General features: G+C 35.2%; 1 protein-coding gene and 1 non-coding gene across 4 annotated transcripts in view; both read right to left on the bottom strand.

Moving 5' to 3' along the window:
* The window catches only part of foxo (forkhead box, sub-group O), a 243,483-nt gene that overhangs the window by 2,176 nt on the left and 220,787 nt on the right, over positions 1-20,520 (bottom strand). For 2 of the 3 annotated variants that reach the window (XM_089632435.1, XM_089632433.1), the window contains exons 3-6: positions 8,229-8,411; positions 6,164-6,267; positions 2,977-3,213; positions 1,637-1,808 (exon numbers count right to left, since the gene is read on the bottom strand). In XM_089632435.1, the coding sequence (XP_089488561.1) occupies positions 1,637-1,808; positions 2,977-3,213; positions 6,164-6,267; positions 8,229-8,411 (696 nt within the window). The remainder of the gene's footprint in view (positions 1-1,636; positions 1,809-2,976; positions 3,214-6,163; positions 6,268-8,228; positions 8,412-20,520) is intronic. The other variant, XM_089632434.1, reaches the window with a different exon arrangement.
* TRNAS-CGA (transfer RNA serine (anticodon CGA)) lies at positions 14,772-14,844 on the bottom strand. Its single transcript has one exon. It is a non-coding gene; the product is annotated as a tRNA-Ser (tRNA).

Raw genomic sequence — 20,520 nt, 5'->3', positions numbered from 1 at the left:
TAACTCGAGATAAAGACATGGAGCTAGGAAATCTAACCAAAGGAGAGGCCTATGTAAAATTAAAGGATCGAAAGTTTCAAAAAAGTTTTTTGTTATTAAATACTTTTTGTTACTGTAACTAGTTTGTTTTTAGAATCCCCGCAGTCCCGTCTTACCCCGAAAATGCCCAAAGTTGTTAATTAATTCCGTTTCATGTTCATTTCATGTTTTTTCATTCTTAAGCTTCCTAATAAAATATTGTAAGTTATTTATTAATAAATACATTTTTTTAAATCAGTCAGTAAAAACAGTAAAAGTTTACTTTACTATGATACATTTATTTTTTACTAATATATGTATTTGTATAAATATATATATATTAGTAACATATATATATTAAGAGAGGGTTTTCCAATAAGAGGTGTTATTTTGAATAGCCCGCTATTTCGGTAGATGTTACCTTTGAAGCTCTTATTTTTTGACATTTGATAATTAGAAACTACGCCATTAATAAAAATGGAACGATACACGCTTCAACAACGCATCTAAATTATTAAAATTCAAATGCAAATCATCTTGAGTGATGAGGCCCATTTCCACCTCGGTGGCTTCGTCAACAAGCAAAATAGTCGCATCTGGGGCTAGGAAAACTCAAGAATTATTGTTGAAAAGCCTCTTTATCCTCAACGTGTTACTGTTTGGTGCTGTTTATGGTCCGGCGGAGTCATTGGACCCTACTTTTTTGAAAATGAGGCTGGAGCAACAGTTACGGTGAATGGATTGCGCTATCGAGAGATGATTAATGATTTTTCATGGCCGGAATTGGATGGTATTGATCTAGACAACGTTTAATTTAAAAAAGACGGCGCTAGGTGCCACACAAGCAACGAAACCATTGTTCTTTTACGATTGTATATCAAAATAACACCTCTTATTGGAAAACCCTGTATGTATATATTTTGGTTTGATTGAGGATTGAATCTTCATCTCCAGGGACTGGCCAACTGATCAGAACTTTTGAAATGTCTTTTGAAACATTCAAATAAAAATGGTTTGACCGAGGATTGAACCTTCCTCCCCAGGGACTGACTAAAATGAATGAACCGCGTTGTCACTTAAGCCAAATCCTAATTGAACGGTACCGATATTTATTTAATGCTAAATAATATTAATTTAATGCTGAATTATGGGAAAACCGAAAGCGGCGGTTCGTAACACTTGAGGTTATATATGGTTATTTATGGTTCGGCTCGCAAGTGTACATGCAGCATTAAATACCGCGACAAATTCTTGTGGGTTCGACAGAGTCCAAAGATTCGAAAATGATTTGAAACTCTTAACGACGTAATTACTAAAAAATTCTGAAAAATAATACTGAGTTCCGTGATTTTGAATACTTAAATTAAAATAATACTGTGATCCGTGATTTTGAATACTTAAATTAAAATAATACTGAGATCCGTGATTTTTAATACTTAAATTAAAATAATACTGAGATCCGTGATTTTTAATACTTAAATTAAAATAATACTGAGATCCGTGATTTTTAATACTTAAATTAAAATAATCAAATTGACATTAACCTTTTAGAACGAGTGAGAACATTTTGTAGCTTGTGTGAAAAAGCCTATGGAAATTACATGCAAAACCTTATTACATAGTCAAGTGGTGGCGGTACCTCTCCGTGGTGAATGGGCCGGTGCATACAGCCGCAGGGCTGGAGTCCGTGGAGGGCACAGCCGTGCGACAGGAAGCCGCGGCCATAGGCTGGCCCCCCAGGGTAGGGCGGCAAAGGGCCCGTGGGACCGTTGCTCAAGCTGCTGGGAAACCTAGTCAAACATATCACCATTAGACCACCATCTACCATCATCTTTATAACTCCACAACACCTTGATACTGATTGACTCTAATGGCACTTGATTTTATAAATGTTTTATTTTTCAAAGCTCTACAGCACATAATGGAAATTTAAAACATCTGTGCAAATTTCATGGCGCTAACAAAGTTTCTGTTTTCTCACAAAGATTTTGTGTAAAAGACTGCAGAAATGTCTAATTCAGAATCTTTGATCATTCCGAAGGCGTAAATTATTAAAATAATGCCCGAAGCTGACGATGATTTATATAAAATAAACACAACCTTATTTAGTTGTGCTGATTAGCTAAAACAATATAAATGCATTCATACATCTAATATGAAGACAACGAAACATTGAACAACGTATGCAAAAGAAGAACGTATGAATTAACTGAAAAAAGAAAATAATATTGTGATAAATAATATATATATTGAGATAATTAAAAATAGTAATTATGTAGACGGTAAAGAAACCTATAATTATATATTATAAAAAACACTTAAATATTAACTACGATTAAGTAAGACAGTATCATTAATATAAAAGAAGATAAAAAAATATAAATAAAATATTGGTGCATTAACTACTCTAACATTCAGTAAAAAGGTAAATATGTACTTATTATATTTAAATAAAATGAATGAGATGCAAGTAAACCTATGAAAAAATGCAAACATGCAAACATGAAAAATGCTGTGATAAATATTGTAGGTTATACATTAAAATGCATAAGAATGTGACAACAGATGAAACACGTACAGTGGTCAAATCTTCGATCAAACATCAATATTTGTATGAGTAATTTTTTTTGGATGAAATACATTACTTTGTGAGTTTCACTGTATAACAATGAATTCTGGAAATGATTAATATTTATAACATGGCACGTTGGTACTTACGTAGTACCTTGAATCATTTTGAAAAGTTTTGATTTGTTTCAGTGTTTTGTAGTTACTAAACACAATTATTTCACAGACCAACCCTCCTTTTCACAGTGAATATATTCAGCCAGCGTTCTGATAAATGATTTTTTAGAATGGACCCAAGTAATTGAACCAAAATTCAAAATTTCAAAATGATTCTGGATAAGGCGTAAGTACTTTTAGTTGCATTTAATTGTAAATGCCATAAGTACTCACGAGTTTAGATAAGGGTCGCTTCCCTGAAGGTTCATGGCATCAGCCAAGTTGCCGGCCAACTGATCGGCTCCGGCAGGCGGGGGGTAATCTTGCGAACCCCAATCATTCTCACCCCCAAACACCGAGGGGATGGGAGACAGTCTCCCGCAAGATGACGCGTTAGAGGAAGCTCTGGGCCGATACTCATTGGCTAACGGAGACAACCCGGCCGAGGGCAAGAATCCACCTTGATTGGAGCTGCAGCCGAATTATTCCGACACCAGGAGACCAGGTTTAAGACGAGGTCGATTACACAACACGATAGATTTGTCCAAGTCCATTTGAAGAATTAGTTGAATTATCCAGTGGAGTTGAGAGACGAGCAGTGGCATCATTGTAGGACAACACGGCGAGCAGAAGCGGCAACGAAATAAAAAGAAAACAAAACAAAGATGCAATACTACTGAATAATTAAATACCGAAATCAAATACATCTTTTCCAAAAAAAACAAAGCACTTCGAACTTTTACAAATCACCACGTTAAAAGATAATTATCTCCAAGGTGCCAATTTAAAAAATTGAAATACTAATTGCGCATGTTTTCAAAGGAAAGTAAAATAAATAATTATATTATGTATGTACTTAAAATACTAACTATACTTAATTTAACATGCAAACATCCTAGAACCTTCATTGCTTCCTTCTACAGTGCATAAATTCTTAATCTAGACTGTTTTGTGAGCCTAAATGGTCTAAACTAGTTGCACTACATATCCCTAATAGACTACATAACGTGAAAATTCGATGTTTAAAGTATATTTAGTAAAGGTGGCTCTAAAGGAAATTGGTTAACTAAATCATATGAAACAAGGATTGCGGGTTTGGAGGTAATATTTCTCAGTCATTTCGCTGAGTATACGGAAATTGATTAGTATACAGGAAGCCCCAGAATGAAAAACCGTCCCCTTACACCCATTTCTCATGTGGGGGTTGACTGAAGGTGTCCCACTTTCCGGACAAAAAGATCATAAACAGAGAAATGAAAGTACTACGCAGAATAATGCCAATTCGTAATCATTACGTCATACATTTTGTAAAACTCTATTGAGTGACAAAAACGCTTTCACGGCGCTCAGAATTGTTTTCGTTTTTATTGCATTACCATTTATACAGAGCTTCTAAAGAAATCATTATTCAATAGACTGTTAAGTTCGGCTCTTTCCACAAATTATTTGAATGCTAGAAAATATAGTGAAAACAATCAGGATATTTGGGTTTTTCTGTGTTGAATTCACGTGGAAATTCATATTACGAATATTTTTTTATAACTTAGTCTCATTTATTTATTTCGAACCGGTTTCACCTTGCTACTGGCATTTTCAAAGTGGTCTGATATGTCCGTAGCAAGTTTAAAAGGGTCTAGTCTCAATTGAATTAGCGTAATAATCATTTATTAAATACAGCCTAGTGGTAAGCGTTATAGACACGACGAGTTCGATTCTTTACGGAACCCCGGAAAAGTTATAAAGTTTATAATAAATATTCAGCTTTATCTTATGGAAAACTAAGAAATGATAGAAAAATTGATATACTCCTTCCCAATACTATGTTCACGTTTCTATTGAAACACTTCCTAATAAATGAAGTTAAGATTTGACATGAATATTAATTATTGTTCCCACAGAGCTAAGTTGGACGCAACCTTGGAAGGTGGACCTTGACGTGCAAATTATGACCTCAATGAATAATATTTTTGATTGATTGTGTGATTATGGAACACGCAAATTAAATATGCAAAGCGAACTAACGCAAATGAATGAATGAAATTCAATTCTCAAAGAGAATTCAATTTATAAGTTTTAAAGACGTATCAACATTCGTACTGAAATTGATGAATTACAAATGTTCGTGGAGTGAACATTACAAATAAATCAAAATGTATGAAATAATAAATATTACTCATTTGAATATTTAATACGTACCTACGCAACTGAACAAAAAACTTACTGATGTCACAAGAAAATTTATATTTATATTGATTAGGTATATTATAAAATATGATAAATAGATAACCACCTTTTCGGTATGGTGTTTTATGTATTCAGTATATATGCATTATATTTTATTACCTTCTCCCTAAAAACCAATGTTGTATACAAAAATAAATAAAATTAATAAATTGAGCATTTATTTACCACATCTAAAACTACAATAAATAAATTATTATACTATCACTGTTAATCAAACTAAAATACTTAAATATAGGAATTTCAAAATATCAGTATATGAAAAATATGCCAAAATAAAATAGTTTAATTTATTGACTTTAGTCCGTAACGATCTAAATATGTATATATTATATCGAAAAATCATCAATCACTGTTCGTCAAACTCTAGAACTATTGAAAAATAAATTGAAGTCAAGATTAAAAAATATATATATATATATATATTAATGTGCATTTTTTTTAAATGTCATTATTTAGTTTTGCAAGTATATAAGCTTTTATTATTGTGACAGCTATTTCGGCGTTCAGGGCCATTATCAAACAGAGATTTAGCTACATTGAGACTACATTAGGTCTTCTTAATATGACATAACCACAGTTTGATTGCCTTTGTCAGCTGTCACAATAATAAAAAACTAAAATACTTGCAGAGCTTAATTATAACATTATTAAATTTGATTTACTTTAAATTAAAAAATATATTATTCTACGAATTAAAAAAAATAACAACGACAATATTAAAGCGCGGTATATTAAGAAGTTATTTAAAGAGGCCACCAAAAAGTAGTTTTATTCAAAGATTTTATCTACTCCCTTTATGATTTGATACAAAACGAATACAAGGCCGACTTGAGTACAGGCTTGAGCCCACGACCCCCAAATTACATAGTCAGTGCTGTCGATAAGTAAACTTCACTGTTTAAAAATTATAATAATTCCTCTATTTATTTAACATGTTTGAGAATCAGCAGTACCGACGAGTATCAACAAAATTTGATGGCACTGACTTAATCACGTGGCCTGAAACGAAGAATAAAGGGAGGAAATAAATGTCTGGAGATGTAACTAATTTACTTTCGAAACCGCTTTTCATTTTCATTCTACGAGTTTGACGTAAACAGATAATTTGTTTGATTTTTCGCCACTGCTATAATGTTTATACTGGTGAAGGCAAAAATGAAAGTGTATTGTACAGTACCTGTGGATGGGCGGTGAGTCGGGGAACATGTCGAGACCTTCGGAAACGGAACTACTAGGGCTGGGGGTTGCGTCTGCGGGGATTCCACTGCGCATGGCTTCCACCTAATAAATAAAACCAAAAATACTAATTTCGGCTGTCGGTGCGTGAAGTGAAATTATTCACGTTCAATCAATTCAAATTTTCTATAAATGTGAAGACTTCTGTCTTATTTGAGCAACTCGCTTCAGAGTTGTCTTCTTCTCTGTGAGAAATTTATCGAAGAACTCTTTCATGACAGAAAAGAGAAATTCCTGGTGCTCTAAGCCCGGATGCCAAATTTCTGTATGTCTTGGAGTCTATTTATTCTACAGTGCTCAAACATCCCCGGAAATTCTCTATTTGGCAGTAATCCCCTATTTCTGTATTTCTTGGAGTCTATTTATTCTACAGTGCTCAAACATCCCCGGAAATTCTCTATTTGGCAGTAATCCCCTATTTCTGCAAATCTTGCAGTCTATTTATTCTACAGTGCTCAAACATCCCCAGAAATTCTCTATTTAGCAGTAATCCCCTATTTCTGTATTTCTTGGAGTCTATTTATTCTACAGTGCTCAAACATCCCCAGAAATTCTCTATTTAGCAGTAATCCCCTATTTCTGTATGTCTTGGAGTCTATTTATTCTACAGTGCTCAAACATCCCCAGAAATTCTCTATTTAGCAGTAATCCCCTATTTCTGTATTTCTTGGAGTCTATTTATTCTACAGTGCTCAAACATCCCCGGAAATTCTCTATTTGGCAGTAATCCCCTATTTCTGCAAATCTTGCAGTCTATTTATTCTACAGTGCTCAAACATCCCCGGAAATTCTCTATTTAGCAGTAATCCCCTATTTCTGTATTTCTTGGAGTCTATTTATTCTACAGTGCTCAAACATCCCCAGAAATTCTCTATTTAGCAGTAATCTCCTATTTCTGTATTTCTTGGAGTCTATTTATTCTACAGTGCTCAAACATCCCCGGAAATTCTCTATTTGGCAGTAATCCCCTATTTCTGCAAATCTTGCAGTCTATTTATTCTACAGTGCTCAAACATCCCCAGAAATTCTCTATTTAGCAGTAATCCCCTATTTCTGTATTTCTTGGAGTCTATTTATTCTACAGTGCTCAAACATCCCCGGAAATTCTCTATTTGGCAGTAATCCCCTATTTCTGCAAATCTTGCAGTCTATTTATTCTACAGTGCTCAAACATCCCCGGAAATTCTCTACTTGGCAGTAATCCCCTATTTCTGCAAATCTTGCAGTCTATTTATTCTACAGTGCTCAAACATCCCCGGAAATTCACTATTTGGCAGTAATCCCTTATTTCTGCATGTCTTGGACTCTATTTATTCTACAGTGCTCAAATATCAGTGGAGATTCTTTATTTGGCAGTAATTCCCTATTTCTCATCTTCCATTCGATTAATTATTGTTTTAACCAAGGATTTTGAGGGGCCATCCTGTATTGTACTATTTGTTACAGAATATTTTTACCTTCACCTCCAATAGAAATTTCGTACCTTAGACATGGCATTATTATGAAATACTTTAATCTTCACAAATCTTTCAATTAAAATATCTGACTTTTCACGGGGATACGCTAGGTAAATAGATATAACGTTAACATGCGTTTTTTCTTACTCGTACTGTTAAAATCCGAAGTTAAAAATTCGTGATATACTTAGAAAACCTGTTGTCGGTGACCCTCAGAAAAAATGACTCTCCCAAAAATAATATGTAATTTATATAAAAGCAGTCAGAGAAGTTTCATACATCAAATAAAAGTAATTTCTAAAATAATACTAAGCGCAAACTATTCTGACCAAATTATTTGCACAGTTCCTTTATTCATAGGGGTTAAATCATCGATCAAACATAAGTGACTAAAAAATTCTTAAAGATTTTCCCAAAAGTTAGAAGCTCCATCTTCCCGACGTTATTTGAATATGAGCTAAAATGATTGACGCGCCTGACTTAAGTAAGTGGAGCTAGATTAGGGCATTTTATTTTAGTGCCCTTCGTCATACAAAACAATTGAAGTACCTTCTTTTTGACGCGCCCCCTGCGCTTCTCAAACTTGGACGTCTCCATGGAGGCGGCGCGCCTGCGCACTGACTTGCCCGGCTTAGCGTCGGGGTTGATCATCCACCACGAGGACTTGCCCGTGCCCTCGTTCTGCACGCGCATGAAGCGGTTGTGCAGCGAAAGGTTGTGCCGGATGGAGTTCTGGAACAAAATGTAAGAGTTAATTAAGTGCCCTTTTTACAACATCACAGTTTGTTATTTGTTGATGGAAGATGGATTTGGAGATGGTGGAAGGGTTCAACGGTATGAACACGACGTTACTAGCAACTCAACTATTTATTTATACACGGAGTATTTAATTTACTTTAGAACTGTTGGTGTGAGCAAATCAGCAAAGAACTGTTCGTATTTGATCATGCACGTGGAGTCCACTGCCACAGTAAAAATGATTGGTTTTTGTCAAGTGATAAATTAGCTTAATATGTACCCATTATTCATGCAACAATTTTGTTCTTTCAATATACATATTACTTTGTGTTATTTTTATTATTTTTTAAAACTATTAACCTTGACACAGGCTAATCCTAGTGAGGTTAGTAATTAAAATGTAAACAGTGATACCTCTTGTAAAGAAAGAGTAAATATAAAAAAAAAATATCTGCACTCGGTATAATTATTTCCCTCCACAAGTATTCTGGGCAATGAGGAATACATATGGAATATATATTCTGCATTGAAATAAATCCTGACTTCTAGTATTACGTAGCGGGATCCGAAGCAAGCAATTCTGGCCTATCAAATGCATAAGTCAGTGAAAATCCTTCCGTCAAACAATTTGAGCATATTCATTTCATTCAAAAGAGTGTTGTAGTTCAACAAAATTGCTGGAATACTTATTTTAACGCTTAGAAAACGTAAGAATTTATTTTGTATTCTTTCAATAGCTTGTACATGATTATTGTAATGTGGGTTACAGACTATAGAATTATACTCAAGTTGACTTCTAACAAAGGGAAAATAAAACCGTTTAATACATTTAATATTGATGAAATTTCTAGTTTACCTAGTTATAAACCCAAATAGTTTTAAACCCTTGTTAGAGATTTCCGTTATGTGGCTAGCAAAAGAAAGATTTTATTGAAAAGTGATGCCTAAGTTTAATTATAACTAGTTTTACTTTTTGATGTAAGCTATGTTTTGTAAATAAGTCAATGTTATATAATGAAGATTTTTTGGGGTCCAAAATGAAGTTTTTAGCTTTCTATGTTTTGGATTTTGGTATTCATACAAAAAATAAAGTCCTCGTAAAATTTTCACATCTTGTGAAATTAGAACTTTCTTCTTATTAGACCTCGGACTCTCGATGGGAGTTATAATGTTTTGCTCAAGTGCCAGGCGCATGGCCACACTAAAATTTATTTCCGCAATCGATTCAAACCAATATATTTTTTCCGCACACGAAGACCCAACCCTTTGAGATCAATAGTATTCTATGTAATCAATAGTGAATTGCCGGTGTTAAAACTTGTGCAATAAATTATCAAAAATGAAGGTATTCTGTTCAGGTAGCACTAAAATGGACGTCAAATTCAAACTGTCGGAATGACCTCATAGAATTTTTACCGCTGACATTTCACATTTTATTGATGTCCCCTAAAGTAACAGAATGCAAAACTTTCGTGTATTTGATGGGAGGTAATTGTAATATTTCAGATTGTATATCTCAGTGAAAATTTAACGGTCTTAATAACTTCATCCATTTAATTTATTGATCCACAAGATTTTTTTAATTACGTCCACAATATCTCAAGAGGTTTAAACAACGTCAATGGGGATTTGATGCTTTTAAAAATTACTCGATGGCTTCCGTTACAGAGCATTATTAAATACATTGAACGGATATTAATAATTTACTGCACTTAATCTAATCCTGCTTATAATATATTATATTTCGTAAAAACCGTTAAAAGGTTATCCTGAATATTAACTAAATTACTTTAGTATTTACTATAGAGAAATATTTTTGTACGAAGCAGTAGAAACTCTCAGCGGTAAACCCTGCCGTCAAGAGATTTGCACAGCCTTTTCCAGCTGAAATTGTCAGCCTGTTATGGCATTTACACAATTCGTTATACGTATACACAGACATAGGAATTAATAGACGAGAAGATAATGGCGAGGGGTAAAATCAACTGTTGAAGAACGAAGGGAGTGAAGCTGACTGTGATTCGTCAATAAATCAATCTGACAGTAAATAGGCATCTCGCATTATAATATCACCATTTACTTCTTAAAAGTAAAATCTGCTTTTGAATGAATAGACATTTTTACATGGGAGCGCAAATTACTCGCCACGTTATGAACAAATTTGCGAAGTCCAAATTCGGCAAAAAATTCGGTTCTATTTTCAGAGTCGAATATTTCGTTTAAGTATTTAGTTAAGACACTTTTATAAATGTTCATAATTTACTTCCCAGCAACCAACCAGCTTTGTGTTTCGCGTCCAGACGTTTCTCGATGTGATAGTAACAACTGATTCATATTATACGATGTGAATATGCTTAAAATAAAGTAAAATAATGCTTATATATGGAATGTAATACGACAATTGGGTTTATTCTCTTTTTCACATCTATTTTTACAAGTTTTCATAGTACAAGTCAACATTTTGCCGTGTTATTTCGTAAAATGAACCGATGATGCCTCGACCATAGTTCGCACAAGAATGATGACGTCACGTTTTCAAATTTCACTTGAGGCCATACGCGAGCACAGCCGGTTCCAATGGAACCGGTATGGGGAGTGGGGATAATACGCTTTTAATCACTTAGGGCAGGTCTACTAATATTCATATGTCTATGTACGTATAGCTTTAAAATATACATACGTTCAAAAATCATACAAGACGCTGTACTGCTTGTTCTACAATTTATTATCACTTGTTTACAGAGACGGAACATTTTGGAAAACTAATATTGACACTCGGGCGAAGCCGGCAGTAACTACCAGTAGTTATTATTAAAAAATATATATATAATAGTAGCTGACGTGTACCCGGCGTTGCTAGACTTTTCTCTAATTTCAATAAATATAATATCCATGTATTATATATATAAACCTTCCGGATAAAATCTCTAAATGATAGTGAAATCCCTACCAAACTCCGTTGCATAGTTTAGGACTAAGCGCACAAACAGACAGACGCGGATAGTGACTTTGTTTTATAATATTTAGATTTACCAATGTATTGTCACGATTACGAATTTACTAAAAGTTTATCAGGAAACAGCCTGTAATCCCGTTTTTAGTGCATTATGATCTTAGATATTCCGGGATGTTCCGGAACGTTCCAGACTATTCTCGAATATTTCAGAATGTTCCGGGGTGTTCTGGAGATTTGGGGAATGCTCTCAAATACTCTCGAATGTTCTAGATATTTCTACAGGGCAAAACTTCCAGCCCTTATATCTTCAAAAGCCCGCACTTTAGGTAAAAACGGGAACTTTCCTCATGGATGGGGGATAGAGGGCTACCACACCACTTAGTTCATTGATAATACCGGGATAATAATAAATAATCGTTTCTGAGTTTTAGCGGCACGCACATTGTACACTTACTGTTATTAAAGGTTTTTCCAATAAGAGCTGTTATTTTGATATTCAAAGAGCTATCGAGAGATGATTAATAATTTTTTATGGCCGGAATTGGATGGTATTGATCTGGACAACGTTTAATTTCAATAATACGGCGCTAAGTGCCACACAAGCAACGAAACCATTGATCTTTTACGGGAAAAATTTCCGGACTGTGTTATCTCTCGAAGAGGTGATCACAATTGGCCACCGAGATCTTGTGATTTAACACCTTGCGACTTCTTCCTTTCGGGCCACGTGAAAGAGAAGGTCTACGCCAACAGCCCAGCGTCGATTCAAGACCTCAAAGATGGAATTCGTGAGGCGAGGACATAAGGCAGCCACTTTGCGATTTGGTTATGGAAAATTTCATGAAAAGGATATGGTCCTGTCGGCGTGGTCGTGGTGGTCATTTGACTGATGTTATTTTTCAGTATTCACTATAATGAAATAAACATTTGATCATTTATATTAAAAAATGGCATTTTTCTTTGAATATCAAAATAACACCTCTTATTGGAAAACCCTGTATATATGATTATTAAAAAATATATATTTTCAGAAATGGAAGATCACGAATTGGATCCAAGTATTCCACCAGAATGGGTAAATTACGTCCCATGCCATAATAATTGAAAAATTGTGCAGATTATCATGAGACTAAAGCGAAGCGATGGGACTAAATTACGTCCCAAACCGTAATAATTGTGCAGATTATCATGAGACTAAAGCGAAGCGATGAGACTAAATTACGTTCTAAGCCGTAATAATTGAAAAATTGTGCAGAATATCATGAGACGAAAAGCACCAAACAAAGCAGTGAGATCTAAATTTTCTATCATTTTACGATATAACCTTACAGTGCCTTCAGCTCGGGCAGAATATAATTTTAATACCGCAGTCGTCAAGATTTCTGTTTCAATAAATGCGCCAACGCTCGACTATTGTTTTAACCCGCAAGCCATAAAAGTGGCTTTAACGGCCGACTTTTAGAACCCTTTTACTATTCAAAGCAAATAATGTTTCGACCACAAAGTTAATATCCGTGATCATCGTTCCAAACAATATGTAGGCAATAAAGGCGGGTTTATGGGCTACGGGGGCTGAAGACGGTGATCGGTTAGCAAAACGCCGAGGAACCAACCTGGGAACGTTACAGCCGTTACAGCTACATGCCAAGATTGTTTGACATTTTGTAAAATACATATCAGGTCAACATTCTAACAGGCCAGAATTCTAACAGACTAGTTTTTTAGGTGAATAAAGTGCCGAGGAACCAACCAACCAACCTAGGAACGTTACAACCACAGGCAAAGATCGTTCATATTTTGAAAAAGACATACATTCTAATAGGCCAAACTCAGGACAGAATTATTCAAACAGGACAGAATTCTAACAGGACAGAATTATAACAGGACAGAAATCTATCAAGACAGAATTGACAGGCGAGGAGTAGTGGTGGGAGTAGGGTAGGGTAACTAGATTTATCCTACATTTTTCTATATACCCCCCCCCCCCCCTCCTCCAAACCGGCGCTGGCTGTCCAATACCTAATGATTTATTGTGTTTAGTTGAAAAAAAATCATTGGAACCTGTAACTGTCTACAGTTATTACCTCCAAATAACCTCAGAAATCACTGGTTAAAGAGAGTCAGGTACGATCTCCATGTATACATTATCTTCTTATAAGTCTAGAATTATCTTTATAAGACCTGTGAACATGCATTGTTGGATTTAACGTACCATAAATCGAAAAATTTTGTGTATCAAATTCTCAGCTAAAGATTGGATGTTCATTAATTTTTGCAAAATATTTATGTATATTTTATTTACCAATTTGGGGATAAAAAACGGCCAGAATGGGTAATGCCGTATAAATATTAATTGGTAAAATATAATTAAATCTAATCTAATAAAAACCTTAGGAAAAGACAACTAGCCCTAAAAACTAGTCCACCGATTTAGAATTGTCGATAAAGCGTCTTTGTCGGACCCGACGTGATTCGGAATCATTATTTTAAGATAAAAGTTATAACTTTCATTAAAGAGTAATTTTTCGAAGAAACGAAGATAAAACACGTAAAAAGAGTCGTAAAAATTCATGTGTTTGACCATCATACCCCGTACCTGGGTGACTTTTTGGAGTTTGAATGGATAAAACGTAAAATGGGACAAAAGGAAACTACATCAGTTATCAAATCACACAAAAGGTGTCAGAAAACTGCCAAAATAATGTTTATCCAATGGTGATTCGTTATTTTCCAACACTTTCTTACGGTAATAATTTCACGGTCTTTTTTTATTTTATTTTTGAAATGAAGTATCTTTTCAAGGAAAAAATATTAATTTGATCGGTCTTGAGGGAGTACTTTTTAAAGATTGTAATATATTTTTTGATACGTCATAATTTTAATATAGGCAAAACTTTGCTTGTTTAATTAATTCATCCACGTATCTTTTGATATACGTTTTCTTATATAAAAAAACTACACACGTGCGTAAGTAGAAAATGTGAAAGTAAAAAAAAGCTCACTCTGAAAAGTATTTCTTGTTTTTCTCAAATCTGTGGTACTAAATAAAGAAAAAAATTGAAACTAATTAAATTTTAATTTTAAAAACCTTAATAATACCGCAAAACAGTCCCAACTGCTCCAAATCGTATGGAGCCAGTGAAATTAATGTGAAATGTTCAAAGATTATCGAAATTTGAAAGGTTAGATAAAACGATAAAAGAAGAATAAATCAGAATATACCGTGTAGTTATATTTAAAGCAATCAATCCCAAACCGCAAGACGCTAAAAAAACTGTTATAAAAAAAGTTTTCAGACTGAAATGTTAAAACTTAACTGGTAAGAACTTATTTTATAAGCAATAATTATTAGCCTGAAACACTCATCCACATTGAAAAATCTCCTGATAAAAGATACATGACGTCAACGGGACTTGATCCCGTGTCCTTTCGATTTCGGGTCGACAGCTCTGACCACTGAGCTATGGCGGCTTATCTCTTATCCGCGAAATAATTCAATATATAATAGTGTTTCATTCAACAATAATTACTGCTTCTTACATTTTTTCACCTACCTACACGGGTTCAAGTCCCGTTGGCGTCATGTATCTTTTATCGGGAGATTTTTCAATGTGGATGAGTGTTTCAGGCTAATAATTAATGCTTATAAAATGATTGTTACCCTTTGTGCTATGCATAAAAAATCTTGTCTTAAACATTAGTTTACCAACTTCATAAATAATCTAAAATTAAAGGTAAGGTGCCTATGTCCAAGTACTTATGGCCGTAGAAATACAGACATCATAAAACATCTCCGGAGAGCACTTTATCCGAGACGCCGTCTTTTTTGTTCTCCTGAAGAATGAGTACAAGGCGTCTCTGTAACAGGATTAGTCGGATATTTCCAGATTTGACCCAAATATCCAAGTCGTATATATATCCCCGCCCACCTATTAATTCAAATGTTCCGGGGAAAATATAAAATGATAAAGATTCGTAGAGGCAGTGCACTATCTCTCACCTAAGTTTTTCCTCCCTTTATCTTACCTACAGACCTGAGACTCCTTCCTTCCTTTCTTACCTCTACTACTAGTGCTGCCCGCCTCCCCTCTCTCCCCCCACAGGCGCCAGCGTACCTACTGACATCCCTACGAGGAAGGTAAGACTGGTCCGTGCCAGGGGAAACTATTCTATTCATGAATTGGCTACAAACATTCCTCTTCGAATGTGGACTCATGATAGAAAGGTATTGGGAATACATTATAAAGTTTAAAAAATGACAAACGAATATAAAATAAAATTTTATAAAATTTAAATATAAATTGGTATATTTATTCACATATTAACAGACTGTTGGCCTTTTATACAAAACATATAACATGAAAAGAGAAAAATAAGCGTTACAGAAGAGAAATAGTACAAACATGACATATGAATGAAGCAAAGACAAAAATAGGACACAATAATATATATCACACATAATACTGGATATTAAGTTAAAGCCTGATCAAGGCTTTAAAATCTTAAATGATAAAATCCTTCGAAGTTGACATAAAAACTAAACAATAAATAATGTACAGAATGCTTCCCATAAATAAACGTTTATTACAAATCAAAATTATATTTAAGAAGATAAATTGTAAAACATAGTTTCACTTAGCACGGGAAAAACTTCTCTTTCTAAATCTACCTATGAAATAAATACCTAAGTATACCTAACAAAAGTGCTACATACCCGCAGATATCATCGCGGAGTGCCAGTAGCCGAAAGGGCCCAAGTCTACGTCCAAATACAGGCGAGATTCGCCCCTCGCCGGGTGGAGGTTAAGTTTATAAAAGTTTGCAAGTTGATCGAGCTTTTTTGGGTGATTTCTCTTTTTCGGGTCGAAAGCAGGCGCCGGGAATCCTACGATAGACATATTCACGGGGAAACTTGCTAACGCCACCGTGAAAAACTTTCCCCGTTTCAATCTTCTGCCAGATATATGTATTTCTGAAATACTCACCCGTTAATAACTATCGTTAATCCGGGCGTTGCGTGAATTATCGTCAAAATGCTTTAGCCGCCCCCGCCCTGGCCCCTCCCCCGCCGCCCAACGGCTTTATGAAGAATTATGTCTTTGGAAAAGTGTTTTAACTTATTTTTAATTGATGGCAACTCCAAAACTTATAAAAGGGGCCAAATATATTCGCAGTATTTCAACCCGAAATATATAGGAAGTTACTTTTATCACATGTCTTCTAATATATAGCTTTGGCAGTAGTTTACATCAATTACATAAATTAACATACATTAAAGTTGAATACATCAAGTATTAAATGGTGTAAGTTCTGGTTTTTAGAAATAATATTAAAATAAGGAGAGCAATCAGTAAACGCCACCTGAAACGATAACACTCTACTAGGAGTACGCAGAATTTACAAACATTAAGGCGAAGCTAAATGCTAAATCACTATTTCGATTAATCTTTATAACGAATTGGTGTACATTATGAATACCAAAAAATATGCTTTAGATAAATTGAAGGTTTTCCTATCGTTTCGCTTGAGTAGAATACGAATGAAAAAATAAATTACTAAATTAAAAATATAAATGTAAAACGAAATATATGAACGCGTTAAGGAAACAACTTTAAAAAATATATTATTATAGCTAAGATTATCTGTGACAGTTTCACTTGATTAACTTTTTTGCTTTCTTATAAAATTATTTACAAAATAAGTAAAAACCAGTTTTTTGCTTGAAATCGAACGTTTCTAGACTCCGTTTGTCAAGCGATTTTAATGCCTATTACCTACGATATAAGGTATCCCAAGAATATACACATTTTTGGCTTGTAGCTTCCTCTTAAAGAAATGATCATTATGTTAAAGTAAGGGCCCGTTCCCACTTCCGTTTTCAAATCGGAGGCGGGTCCCGTTTTAAAAACGTATGGCCAATGGCCCTGTTCACACTACCGTTTTAAAAACGGACCATACTCTACGAAAAAGAATAATTTGTCGATTCAACAAAAACATGTTATTTGCTCATTCTTCAGTAATGGTGCGCAATGGACGACGATGAAGCTCTTGTTGTCATGTTGTACTTATTAAAAAGAAGGAAAAAAGTGAAAAGAAAATTTTGGGTACACCCAATCATAGCTGAATGATTTTCTGTAGGAATTTTCCAAGTGTTAAAGCGTTTTAAAAACGTATGGCCAATGGCCCTGTTCACACTACCGTTTTAAAAACGGATCCGTTTTAAAAACGGACCATACTCTACGAAAAAAAATAATTGTCGATTCAACAAAAACATGTTATTTGCTCATTCTTCAGTAATGGTGCGCAATGGACGACGATGAAGCTCTTGTTGTCATGTTGTACTTATTAAAAAGAAGGAAAAAAGTGAAAAGAAAATTTTGGGTACACCCAATCATAGCCGAATGATTTTCTGTAGGAATTTTCCAAGTGTTAATTGGTGAGTTGAGAAGTGATGAACTAAAGTTCTTTAATTATTTTAGAATAATAATGATTGGATTATTTATATAGCGCCGTTTTCACCATGAAAAATCACCTCAAGGGCGCTTAATGGCTTAAGAGAATGTCTATCACTTCCTTTAACCATATACTGGAATGAGTTTCAGAGAGCTTAACATATCAAAATACAAAATTGAGAAAGTGCATTTGTCCTGAAGAAAGGCTATCGATATTTTAAAGTAAGAAAACAATAACAACTCAAATATTTTTTATTATGTGTTTATTAAACTAATACGCTCTTCCGTGCATCTCATTAAAGCTTTAAAATTTTAAAAAGTAAACTTAAAAAAATAAAAATAAAAATTTTGATGTACAAAAGTTGTGTACATCAAGTGTTTTGTTTTTATTTAGTTAAAGATAAAATATTACCATACTCTTTCTTCGACCAGTGGTATTAAATTTTCGGGATTTATTTCCTTATCCATTATTGTAGTTTTGATTTATTTACTTAACAAAATAACCAAATACAAGCACGCAGCGTGCCTGCTTCCTTGCGACAGGGAGCGGGCGGGGAGGGGTCGGGGTTTGGCGGGGACTCTGCCGGAACGACTGGACGACAAGTGTGAACAGCTCCATACAACACTATGAGCGAGCGTGTTCCGACACGATTTGAAAACGGACGCGCTGCGTAGGCGAGCCATCCGACAAAAAATGTCGGATCCGTTTTCAAATCGTGTCGGACAAGTGTGAACAGCTCCATACATCCACTACAGCCACTAGGGCATCCGTTTTTAAAACGGGACCCGCCTCCGATTTGAAAACGGAAGTGGGAACGGGCCCTAACGGAATATATTGGCAGACTGAGTGGGCTGTAGTTTAGGAAACTTGTTCTTAAATCCGATTCGCATTATATGCACGCCCCGAGTTCAAACAAGCAGCAGAACAATCATCAAAAATGAAGGAAGTGATTATAGAAGATTGCATTTGATGCAAGGAAATGAAGCATACCCGCTGTGAATTCTGCTCTGTGTACTATCACATTTTGATTAGCATTCATGTTTCTTAATGCGAATCTGGCTTGGTAATTTAGTACCTACTAGGAAGGTGTGTGTCGTGGAGGTCGAATTGGCGCATCAGTCTGAGGACTCGTGGGTGGAAAGCTGCAATAAGAAGAAGGAAACCTGCTTTCAGGACCGGATTTTACCCGAAGAGGTGATTAAGAGGAAGCTACTAGCCAAAAATGTGTATATTCTTGGTATACCTTATATTGTAGGTAATAAGCATTAAAGTCGCTTGACACATGGAGTCTAGAAACGTTCGATTTCAAGCACAAAACTGGTTTGTATTTATTTTGTAAATAATTTTATACAAAAGCAAAAAAGTTAATTAAGTGAAACTGTCACAGATAGTGATGAAGAACCGGGAATATTCCCCGGGGAATATTCCCGGGAACAGGAATATTCCCGGGAATATTCCCCGACCTGAAATAAATTCCCGAAAACGGGGAATTTATTTTATTTTTAATAAAATGGTTTCTACACTTCTCTTGGATGCTTTATTGAGTGTCAGCATGTAAAGTAAGCCTGCAAACATCTGCAGTAAACAAAGCTGCCTCATCTTTACCTCGTGATATGAAGAACAGTCTGTTGGACGATGATGTTTACTGGACAAGAGTGACATCATTAGCTGATGTTCTGCGACCGATTGTTTCCTGGATTACACAGCTAGAGGGAGACGATCCACTAACACACAAAGCATTGTATGCTTTTGAGGATATTGAGAGCAGTCTGTGTACTGGACGGGAGTCCGCACAAGACTGTAGATTTAGGCGCCGGGTCCAAACCGTGTCTTCAACCGATGAGAATGCTCCTTTACGGCCGATGATGATGATGATTGTAGTTGATATTGTGATGAAATCTGCCTCCCGCACCCAGGCTTGGTGAATGGTGGGCACTGGGTGTGCTTTCGTCTCTGCTCGCTTCTGGTGTTGGCGGTTTTCCAAAGGAGGGCCGGCTGGTCTCGAAGAGGTAACACCAGAAGATCTTGGAGCAGAAGACTCGGCGAGGTGAGGCAGATGTTGGGCAGGAGTCACTTGTAGATAATAAAACGCTTGGTTTTGGTGGTAAAGATGAACTGATTTATTTTGAATTATGTGGCTGCTTATATTTAATTAGCCTGACTCGCGCCCGACATTGGGCTAGGAGCCCAAAAGTGGTGGGGGGTTGTACCCGCGCCAACAATGAGTTTATAGCCTCCGACAAACTGTTGCATATTCATTTTGTCGGCAGCAATGGTGATAGTGGTCGCTTAAATTTGCGAGTTAGAAAAGATTTTGAACGCTTACATGAATGACAATTACATAGTTTAAAAGCATAGTAGTTATGAGAATGTGTATCTTGACAACTAGATTTTTTGTTTGCCAAGATACGACAAAAAATAAGAAATGTTTGTAAAATAAATGTGTAAAAATGATCTCAAGCGATCAAATTTGTAAAACATGTTAAGTTAGTATTTTTCCGAGGTCCCCCGTAACATAGCGCTCAGAAAGAGATAAGATTCACTATGCTACGAGGTTCCTGGATTTTTGTACACGCAAAAAAGGTAAAAAATATTGTTCAAAAATGGGTTTACATATGGGTGAAAAACAGCTTTTTTAATATCTCCTCAGCGGTAGTATATCGAAAATAGTGTTTATTTGACTACCGCCGAGGG

The sequence above is a fragment of the Hesperophylax consimilis genome, chromosome 6 (assembly GCF_061612785.1).
Source record: "Hesperophylax consimilis isolate HC1 chromosome 6, BYU_Hcon_1.0, whole genome shotgun sequence".
NCBI classification, from domain to species: Eukaryota; Metazoa; Arthropoda; class Insecta; order Trichoptera; family Limnephilidae; genus Hesperophylax; species Hesperophylax consimilis.
This window is presented reverse-complemented; position numbering and strand designations above follow the sequence as displayed.